Source organism: Lucilia cuprina, chromosome 6 (genome assembly GCF_022045245.1).
Source record: "Lucilia cuprina isolate Lc7/37 chromosome 6, ASM2204524v1, whole genome shotgun sequence".
Classification (NCBI taxonomy): domain Eukaryota; kingdom Metazoa; phylum Arthropoda; class Insecta; order Diptera; family Calliphoridae; genus Lucilia; species Lucilia cuprina.
In genome coordinates, this window is record NC_060954.1 from 17,764,335 (window position 1) to 17,775,824 (window position 11,490).

General features: G+C 31.1%; 1 protein-coding gene across 1 annotated transcript; it reads right to left on the reverse strand.

The window, feature by feature from the left end:
- Positions 1-3,972: 3,972 nt before the first annotated feature.
- LOC111680384 (ras guanine nucleotide exchange factor R) lies at positions 3,973-7,211 on the reverse strand. Its single transcript, XM_023442018.2, is given in 3 exon segments — positions 3,973-5,415; positions 5,418-5,901; positions 6,448-7,211. Coding segments are annotated over 3 exon segments (1,674 nt in total). The 5' UTR covers positions 6,699-7,211; the 3' UTR covers positions 3,973-4,476.
- Between the last annotated feature and the right edge of the window lie 4,279 nt (positions 7,212-11,490).

The following is an 11,490-nucleotide window of genomic DNA, read 5'->3' on the forward strand; positions in this document are numbered from 1 at the left end:
TTTAAGCTATTTTTTAGACTATCTGTATATAATTTATTTCTTACTACTACTATTACGTATTTTACTTATTTTTAGTTTAAAATGTATGACTATTTTTTTTAAAAAACAATAAAATAAAAGTTTAGACTAAAAAAACCTTGAAGAAATCTTGTTTCATCTGGGTTTTACACTACCCGTTGAATCCGAATCGAAACTTGCCCATCATAGGTTTTCCAGATGTCTTAGTCTAAAGTTTAAAAAAAACACCTTTTTACCTATTTTCCAGAGCGTAGTCGACTTAATTTATATATCGTCTTAAAGTCCTTATCCTTGTTATAACTTGTTCGATCTTTAGAATATTTATATATCGTTCTAAAGTCTCAACTTATGCCTTCTCATTAAAGTCCTAATCCTTGTTATGACTTGTTCGATCTTTGGGATATCTTAACCTTAAGATTTTTTACACTAGTGATACCTAGTAGGGATGAGTGGGAAGGATCCGAACTACTATTTGAGGGGTGTGCAGTTTTCACTGAGGTATCCAAGATGGACTCTGGCACAGGTGCCGTGGTTTATTTGGTAGATGACAACATACGTTACATTCTAGCTTGGTAAACAGCTGCAAAAGGGACCTGAAAGGGTTTGTCAGGTTATACACATTAAGGCTGTGTTGGATACCGCGACACTGTGACATACAGGGTAAAGAGATTGCAAATGAATTGGCCCGACAGGGCTCGATTTGGAGCTAGATAGTAGGGTCGGTTCGGTAAAACCCGCCCATCTGTCATTACTATAGAATTTCCGAATATTTCAGAAACTCCACCAACCTATCCTGGTACAGTAGGCTGGATTGTAGGGTTTCTAGGACACTATGGCCGAAGTTAAATTCAAAAGCAACCAGAATGCTATTAAGACTGGACAGGAAGATTATAAGGATTTTAGTAGGGGTAATAACCGGACACTGCTCAGTTGGAGCCTTTAGGGGTAATGGGGTCGGTAATACAGGATTTTTGCAGGTTGTGTGAGGATGAAGAGGAACCGGAGACATACAGAGTCTGAGACTGAAATGGCTAGGTAAAGGATTCCACGATGAACTAGGAGATGTAGATTGATTTTGTATTTTTAGATAACAGACAACTAAGAATTTTCCTTCCATGGCCACTTCTTTTTTCTCTTCTCTTTTTGGTGGAAAAATCTCACTCTTCCCATCTCTCTTCTCTTGATTTCTCGTTGTACTTTTTTAAAGGGTTTCACAATGGGCTTTTGGGTCTCCGAGTGGATGTATACATTGGTATACAACCCTTTTAAACTAAACTAACCTTAAGATTTATTATATTTTAGACAAATTCTGAGGCCAACTGTTAGCTTCAAAATAATAAGTTCTATACTTCTTACAACTAGTTCGTTCTTTGAGATACTTGTTCTAAAGTCTTTAGAAAATTTAACTCCGATTTCTTGGCAAGTCTTATCAGTTGCTTTCAAAATTTAGATATAAACTTGGTTATATTGAGATATCTAAACCTAAAGATATCTTAACTTATGGACTAATTTTAAGGTCTTGAGAAAACTATACTCAGATTTATGAGTAAGTCTCATCTGTTGCTTTTAAAATAAAAGTATAATGATGGTTATAACTTCTTTAATCTTTCAGATATCTTAACATGAAGACGTCTGATATTAGACAAGATCTAAGGTCATATTTGACGTATTATAGAGCGTATCGATACTTTATTATAAAATATGTTTTATTGTCTGATAATCCCTTATTACAACTTGTTACCACCTTATGGACTAATTCGGAAGTGTTTAAAACTATACTCCGATTTTCTTATCAGTTGATTTCAAAAATAAAGGTCTTACCTTTTTTATAACTATCTTAACCTGAAGATGTCTGATGTTATAGACAAATTCTAAGATTGTATTTTATAGAGTGTATTGATATTTTTATTATAAAATCTGCTTTGTCATCTTATAATCCCAACTGCTGGCTTCAAAATAAAAGGTTGTTCAAGAAATAAGGTTATAAATCTGGGTATAAATTGAACGCTCTTTGACATATCTCAACCTAAAGATTTCTGATGTTCTATGATAATTTTCACCATTTTAAACAGATTTAATACATTTTGATTATAAAATCTGTAGTGTCATCTCAAAGGCTCATCTATAGCCTTCGAAATAAGGTTTTACCCCTGGATATCTTAAAGTTATGAACAAATTCTGAGGCCACATTCGCATGTCTTTATAAAACTATACTCCGTTCTCTAAGTTAAAACTATTGGATTGTCTTATTTTAAAGCTGAAATCATACAGAAGGGACAGCCCTATAATTTCTACCCATACTGTGTGTAATTAATCAATTTCTCCTCCAAATAAACAGAAAAACATGTCATTGTTAATTTGTTTGATATGTTCAAACTTACGTGTACCAATTATAAGAAGTCACGCGTTCATTAAAAAAATCGTTTTTTTCTTGTATCTACTTTGGCTGATGCAATTTTTGTACATCATAGAAAGCAACAATAATCAAACACAAGCAACATCAGTAAATAACAAGCAAGCCATGTCTTGCTTTTCAAACATTTAAGTTTGAAAATAAATTATGATTCCTTTACAAAGCATTTGAAAATTATAATCTGGTTCAACCAAAAATGAGTTTATTATCAATCCTGCCTCTTAGATTCTTTTAGGGATTAAGGGTACCAAATTATTACATACATACATATGTACATGATTGAATAAAATTTTTGGTAATTTTACTTTTTGAGACACTTAACAGTTCGTCTAGTCTTTAGATTAGTAGTTTATAGAATAGTCTTTAGTCTAGTCTATAGACCTTTCCTTGGTCTAGACTAGACTTTGGTCTAATCTATCGACTAGTCTTCCATACTCTAGTCTATAGACTAGTCTTTAATCTAGTCTATAGACTAGTCTTTGGTCCAGTATTTACTCTAGTCTATAAACTAGTCTATAGACTAGTCTTTAAAGTAGTATTTACTCTAGTCTATAGTCTAGTCCAAAGACTAGTCTTTATTCTAGCCTATAGAGTCTAGTCTATAGACTAGTCTTTAGTCTAGTCTATAGACTATTCTTCCATCTAGTCTATAGACTAGTCTTTTGTTTAGTCTATAGACTAGTCTGTTGACTAGTCTTTAGTCAAGTCCATAGACTAGTCTTTATTCTAGCCTATATGGTCCAGTCTATAGACTAGTCTTTAATGTAGTATTTACTCTAGTCTATAGGATAGTCTTTAGTCTAGTCCACAGACAATTCCTTAGTCTTACGTATAGAGTCTAGTCTGTAGGCTAGTCTTTAGTGTAGTCTATGGACTAGTCTTTACTTTAGTCTATAGACTAGTCTTTAGTAGTCTATAGACTAGTATTTAATTTAGTCTATAGACTAGTCTTTAATTTAGTCTATAGACTAGTCTTTAGTCTAGTTTATAGAATAGTCTTTAATCTAGTCTATAGACTAGACTAAGGGCTTATCTATAGACTAGCCTTTAGTCTATTCTATAGACAAGTCCTTAGTCTAGTCTATAGACTAGTCTTTAGTCCAGTATATAGAATAGTTTTTAGTCTAGTCTATAAACTAGTATATAGACAAGTATATACACTAGTCTTTAGTATATAGACTAGTTTTTGGTCTAATCTATAGACAAGCTTTTCTAGTCTATATACTATTTCTTAGACTAGTCTTTAGCGTAGGCCTTTATTACATTGAATTTGACTATTTGATTACTTTTTAGTCTATAGACTAGTCATTATTGTAGTCTATAGACTAGTTTTTAGCCTTGTATATAGACTAGTCTTCAGTCTAGTCTATAGACTAATCATTAATCTAGTCTATAGACTAATCATTAGTCTAGTTTATAGACTAGTCTTTAGTCTATTCCAGACTAATCATTAATATAGTCATTAGTATAGTCTATAGACTAGTCTTTAGTCTAGTTCCTTTTGGATGATTGTTATAAAAATGAAAAAAAGAACTATAAAATTACAAAAGAAACACAAATTTATTTCATTTTTTTTCTTAATAATTTTCCTAATTCTAAACAAACACTTGAGCATACATATAATTGTTAGTTTACTAACTTAAATTACAAAACCTAAGGTTAAACCCTGATTACTGCAAAAATTTAAACCATTATTTTTTTCTTAATAATAATTTAAATTTAAGCAGTAAAAATGGTTATAACCTTAAGTCACTAAGGGACAATAATATATTCATTCCAATGCATTGGAAAATATTTGTAAAATATAATTTTTTTTACAATATTTACAGCACTAAAATTATAATTAAACTTATACAACTAAACTTAACAACTAACAGCCTTAAAAACTATTTATATCAAGATTTACACTAATTGTTTGTAACAATAAATTAAAGCGTCTTGGTTTAAAACTTACAACTCAAACTTAAAAGAAAAAACTACGATGCTAAAAAAAACTAGAATCTAATAGAGAGAGCATTCTTTTGTCAAACAAAATTGAATATTTTCTATATTAAACTGGGAAATAGTTCATTAAAACCCGCTGGCCACGTGCTGAAGTCATCATTACTGAGATCCTCACTTAAAGGCTCAAAATGATGGCTGGGTGGTGAGGGGGAACCAATTATAGATTCATAACCATGATCTGATGTGGCAGAGTGTAGTGAAGGTGCAGGAGATTTTGCTAGAGGTGAGACTAAAGGACGTTTGGGACATAAAAATTTCTCAATGGGATCGAGATTGAAATTAACATCATCATCCTCGTCCTCATCGTCATCTGAGCAGGAGGCAACATTAAGGTAAACCTGTGAGGGTGAAGCCATGCCTGAAGAGCATACAACCTCATCTGTAGAGCTACTGGCGGCTACACCATCACAGTAAATCTCTTCAACAGCTTCACTAACCGGAACTGCCACATCGTCCATGACTATGGTTATGGAGTTTGTTTTAGCATCGTATGTACCATAAACAGTATCTGGGGTTACTGTTGCGGTTGCTGAGTTGTCGGGTAAAACTGTTGTTATTAAGGCTGTAGTTGTGTTAATAGTTGGTGGTGTTTGCAGCGCTGTAGTTGTCTCTTTTTCAAATTTATTTTCCAATGTTAGTTCAGGTGTTTGTAGGGAATTATGATGATTTGAAATTGATTGATTTGTGTTTGGAGTTGTTGTTGTTGTCGTTTCTGTTGCAATGGCTTCTAGGCAGCTGCCATTGTAGCTGATTTTATGTTGGCCGGATTCCAAGCACTCTGCTGTGGACCCCACCATTGATCCAAACAATCGCTCTGTTCCGCTTGAAGTTTCGGCAACAGGCGCATTGCACGCTCTATCGCTTGCCTCCAGGTCTGCGGTGATATCGGCAAGCAGGCTTTCGGCAAGTTCTTCCAACTTTCCGGCATCAAATTCTGCATCATCGAGCGCTCCTTCGTCGATTTCGATGTCGGGTAAGAGCATATCTTGTAGAGAAGGCAGAGAGCTATTACACGCCATAGGGACGATACTGTTGCACTCTTTTTCAGCTGTTGCTTCAACTTCAATACGCTGAGTGTTTCCTGTGATGACTGGGAGTCCTTGTGGTTTGAGCCCTGCGGCAGAGGGTCAGTATTATTGGATACTGCAGATCCGTTGAGTAAGGACTCACAGCCAGCACAGGTGACAGTCTTGTGTTGTTGTTGTTGCTGGAGCTGTTGCTGTTGTTGCTGATGCAGTTGTTGTTGTTTTTGTAATTCTTGCAATTGTTGTCTTAATAATTCAACTTCCATATCAAGTTTTTGATTTTTCTCCAATAGCGAATCGTTAATAACTTGCAACGATTCGCATTTATTTACCAAAATTTGTGTTTTTTCTGTTAAATCTTCAATTTCATGTTCCATTTCTTCCATGCGGGCCTTTTTGCGATCACGCGATGTTTGCGCCGCCACGCGATTTTTAAGTTTTCTAAAAGAGAGGGAAATGAATTAATTTAATTGTTAAAACTTCAATAACTTTAGGATCATGTTAATAGACGTTTCCAAATAATAACCACTCTATAAACCCTTCCACTGACTAGCCCATAGACCAATGCACAGATTAATCTATAGGGCAGTTACTACGCTAGTCCACGAACTAATCAAGAAAGGCTATACCATGGACTAGTCAAAAGACTAGAACATAGATTATCAAGAAACTAGTATTCAAGTGACTAGATAAGAGGGTATTCAATAAACTTATTCATAGACAATATAACAAATAAAAATATCAATCAATAGATGAGTTTTTAAACTAGACAAGTCTTTGGGTCAAGCTTTTAAAATAAAATAATTCTTTCAAAAATCTGTAAGAAATATTGTCTCTTAAGCCCATAACAATATGGCAACACTAGATTCTAGTAACTTGAACAAACATCTGACTATATATTTTAATTAAATATTAATTATTAACAATGAATCACAATTTCTTATCTACACTAAAACCACACTCTTTTATTTTAAATATAATACTTACTTCCTCTGTACTTTCTCCTCCCATGTTAAATGATCCAAACGTCTCTTTTTTCCCTTGGGAGCTTGAGTCTCATTTGTAGTTTCATTTTTTTGTTCTGCAACCGGAGTTTGAGTAGGGGGTGCTGGTCTAATTTTTGGCAGAACTGTGGTAGCTGTGCTGCCTACGGTGGTAACAGCAGTTCCAGCTGCTTGTATTGGTGTAATGGCCACATATTTGGGCACTGTTATAAAAACTGTTGGTTGTGTAGACATTTTGTTTTTGTATTTAATAACACTTGTTTTTCAATATATTCCAATAAATTGTGTTAATAAGAATCTTTGAAAAGTAAATTTCAAAAATTCATAGTAAATTTGTTGCTTAATTTTTTGTATTTAAAACACTTAATAGATCTTTGCTGTTGAGCGTCTTGTTATAATCTGACGTGTGTTTCCGTATTAATTTTATCTTCAAGGTAATAACAATGATAACGTTGAATTTGGATGACCATAGTTTACATTAGAGTCAACCCTATCCATGACATACACACATACTCCATATACCTTTAATAACTAAAATTGCGTATTTTGCTTGCAGTTGTTGGTTTTTTTAATTTTCTTCATTGCTCATGCAAATTGTTTTTCTGTTTTGGTTTTTTTTGTTTGCTGTTTTCTGCGGAGCTTTTCTTTCTCAATTACGTGTACTTTACTCGACAGATATTTTTTGAATGAAATGTCGTGTTCTTTTGTTAGTGGGCAAATTTTTTTAAACTACAATTAATTTTTTTCTACAATATTCCGAAGTGATTACAAACAAAATGTACGTATCGTTTTCTGATTGGTCGGTTTAGTTAAGATTCCAACGCCGTTCAGGAATGCCTGTAACGGCGGCTTATTGTACATAATGCGACGACGTTTGAAAAATGTCTTTCATTGGCTGATTTAAGGAACTTACAAAAGTACAGCATCTTTAACTTTCTATGATTTTTGGACAAAATGATACGTTTTATTTCGCTTAAATCTAGTTTTTCAAAGCATAAGATTTTTTATTATCACGATTATTTTTATCCACCATTATTGTAAATTGTTATCGTTAACGAAGTGCAAATATTCAAGCAGTGCAGCCAACATTGATAATTTTATAGTAATGTCTATTGAAGTGTCTTTACTAAAAAAACTTTAAGCTCTTATTTACATTATCGAATATATAAACCTAAAGAAAAAAGTTTTTTTTGCTTCTGTTTTAGAGTAGAAACACAATCTTGCGGCTGCCGAGACGGTTATATTTTTGACAATTTAAACGTAGAAGAAACCGCAACCGCGCTCTTTTTAAATGAGAAAATAGTAAGTAAAACTATTACTTTTTTATCAGTAAAACTATTTCCTCCTTTTTATGTAGAATTTGATACAAATACCAATAAAATTTAAATTCGACTGCGGAGATAGTCGATTTTGGTCTACGACATACAAAATAAAGGTAAATGAAATAACTCAAAATTTTTAATGAGAAATAATGTACCAAAAAATTAGATAAATCCATAAATTTATTTATTGCTGCTCTCTAAGACTAGGAAACTTTTTTGGGAAACTTTTGATTTTTGTGTGTGAGAGGAAGAGAAAGAAATATTAACAATTTCTCTCACACACAAAATCAAAAGTTTCTCAACAAAAGTTTCCTAGTGTGAACCAAGTCTAAACAAATTTTTGGGGTCTTATTAAATTTTTGTTTTGGGAAGTTATTTTGAAAGGAGTTGGTTTGTGACACTTATAGTTGTAGGATTGAATTTCTCGAAATCGAAGAGAGAGAGAGAGAGAGTAAGCTCAAAAATTTTTTTTGTAATTAAGTTTTTATCTAAAAATAAAAAAAGTCCAAAAAAGAAAAAAATCAAAAATAATTTTACCAACGCAGCTAATACTGTTTTTTTTTTTTATTAAATTTTATTAAAGGAGATTTTACAATACTTCAGTAAAAAATCAAATGAAATCTATTCTTTTGATTTATTTTCAATTTAAAATGAATTATGAAAAATTGTTGTGAACAAAAAAAAAAAATATTTACAAAATTAAAATCTAAAAGAAAACTATAAATTAATAGTATATTTTGTAAAAAGCTAATTTAAAATTTTTTTAAAAGCTCACACAGAAAAAAATAATACATAACTGGAATGAATTTTGTAATAAATTGTATGAATCGAACATGACTTTTTACCCAAACCATTTTCATTCAAAATATTAAAAGTTCATAGAATGTATTAATTTGTACATGACGGAAATTTTTGGAATTTTTTTTTCTGCAATACTCAGGAACAAATTGGTAACAAAGTCTATTATCTACTAATTTAGAGATAGTAATCCTTTATTAGCGTATTTTGTATAAAAAATATAACTTAAAATGCTGAAAAACTAAATCTTAAAATAAGAAAACATCAGCAAACATAGCTAAATACCTTTTGTTAATAAAATCTCGACAATTACGCACAGATTTCATTGATTTTATTCTAAAAATCATTAACAGACACAAAATTTTCTTAAGAAAATTTCAAACATTTTTTTCACAAATAGAAAATAAAAATATATTTGAAATATTTTAAGTCAAGGCTTCTAGATTATGTTTGAAAAAATAAAAATTAAAAAATTTATAAAATTTAGGAACTTATTACTAAATATTATTTATGCTGAAACTTTTTTCTGTGCAATACAATTGAAATAAAAAATGTTTTAGATTTTCAGACTACATTTTCAAAATCACATAGTGTGAAGTACCTTTAAGTCATAATTTTAAAACCCTGATTTTTAAAATATTTTCTTCCAAAATACCACTTTTTAGTCCCATTGTTTTCCATTTTTTATAACGCATGAAATTTAAAACACAGCTGAAAATGTAGCCGGCTTAAAGACGATTTTAAACCATTGGCATCATTTTAAGTGTCAGCTGCCAACGCCGTTAATAATTGTCGACGCAGGTCTCTTAACGTTAGTAGATTTTTCGTTAAACGAGTTTTGTTTTTATTTTAAAATACAATTAAACCGCTTAAATTAATAATAAAAATACTTTAAATAGTTAAATAAATAAGTGCCTTATTACAGTGAAATGAAATTTAAAGAAATAAAAGTGGAAAAAGCCAATAAAATAAAAATCTAAAGTGAATTTTTTCCCCTAACATTGTTAGTAAAGTGAATGCAAACAAGTTAAACAAACATACATACCAACACAAACACATTAATAGAAAACAAAATGCAAACAGGTAGAAAGACATACGGAATGCAAAAAAAAAGTGTAGAAAATAAACAACATAAAATGAAACGTGTTTGACAGAATAATAAGAATAAAAAAATATGCACAACAAATAAAACATTGCATTTTCTTACTTTAACAATTAGAAAACAACGAATTAAGATTAATTGTAAGTGTGTTTTTATATTTTTATACATTAATTTACACAGATTTTTATGTGTCAAAATGAAATTGTTTATTTGTATTTTGATTGTTTGTATGACAATGAAATTCCTTCCTAATTGTTTAAAAGAATATGTACTTTTTATATACAAGTTTGTTTTTGCGTTTTATTGTTCCTTGTTTTAATGTACAGTGGCACAGTGGGAATATAATTTGTAAATGCTAAGTACGTTTTTTTTTATAAATCAAGATTTTGGATTTCAAATTCGCATCGGAATCGAGATCAGATTAAAACTAGAATTATCTTTGATTTAAGTAGTTTATCGAACAAACTATCTCACACGTTTATCGGCCGTTTTGGCGGCATCGAAACTGCAATTTAACGCCTTTAGATTTAGAATTTTTAAGTAAATCCATTAAAGTCTGAAACTATGTGAATAATTCGAAAAAGACAGTTTGGAATTACAAACAGAAATCATAAGGCAATTATTTGACTAGAGGTCAAAAGTGAATACTATCAAAGAACCATAGTGGTACAAATAGAACCAAAATTAGGTCTTAGTTAAAAAATCGGTTTATGTTTGGCTTTTTCGTCGACTTTTTCCGACGTTTTAAGAATATTTTACTTTTTCCGACTTTTTGAATATTTTAAACATTTTTGACCTTTCGACTTTTTTCGACTTTATAAACTATCTTCGACTTTTCGATTATTCTTGAGTTTTTTTGATTTTTTCTAAAATTTTTTTTGTCCTGGCGTCAATATTTGGCGAGCTGGATAAAAGGATTAAAAGGGTTATTTTTAGGTTCTTATGATTTTTTCATATTTATTTCAAAGCAAAGAAATTTTTGGATGGAGGATACTGAGTTCAGGTGGAAAATTCTGGCATTCGATATAGATCGAAACCTCAATAGAATTTTAAAATATTTTATTAGGAATTTCGTTTGCTTTTGAATGCCAGAATTTTGTTCCTGATCCAAGTCTGTGTCAACATTTTCTTTTAAATATTCTATAAATAACTCCACTATTAAAACAATTTATTTCAAACTAAATAATATTGTATTTCTCTAGTGAATTTTTAAACAAATATTTTGCTGGGCGCTACAAAAAACATTGCGAAATAATGTAAACAATAACATAGAAATCTTTGGGACTAATGTTTGACCTGTAATCTATATAACTTTACCCCTTATAAATAGTGCTTTGGAGATCATAATCTAGCAAATTCTTGAAGTATATAAACAAAAAATTGACACAATTTAGTTTAATATAAACTCAAAAACTATTGTCGATTTTCGTAATGATCGGTTCTTATTTGAATCTATATAGAAAAATTGACTTGATGGCCTCTAATTGACTTTAATTGACATTAATTACTTATTTCAACCCCTTTAAAATTTAACTGAAAAAATTGATTTGAATAACTTTTATATCGATATCGAAAGTCTGCTACTAATGTTAGGACAAGCAGCCCATATTGTGGCCTCCGGTAGGTTAGTGGTTATGGTTCTAGTCTGTTAGACCGGAGGTGGTGGGTTCGATTCCCACCTGAGACACTAGTTAAGGAGCGCAAAATAGGTCCAATAGAGGCCTAGGTGTATTTCTTTGGATATTATGTAAATATGTACATCTTCCTTTCAAACTAACTAACTAACTAACTAAGCAGCCCATAT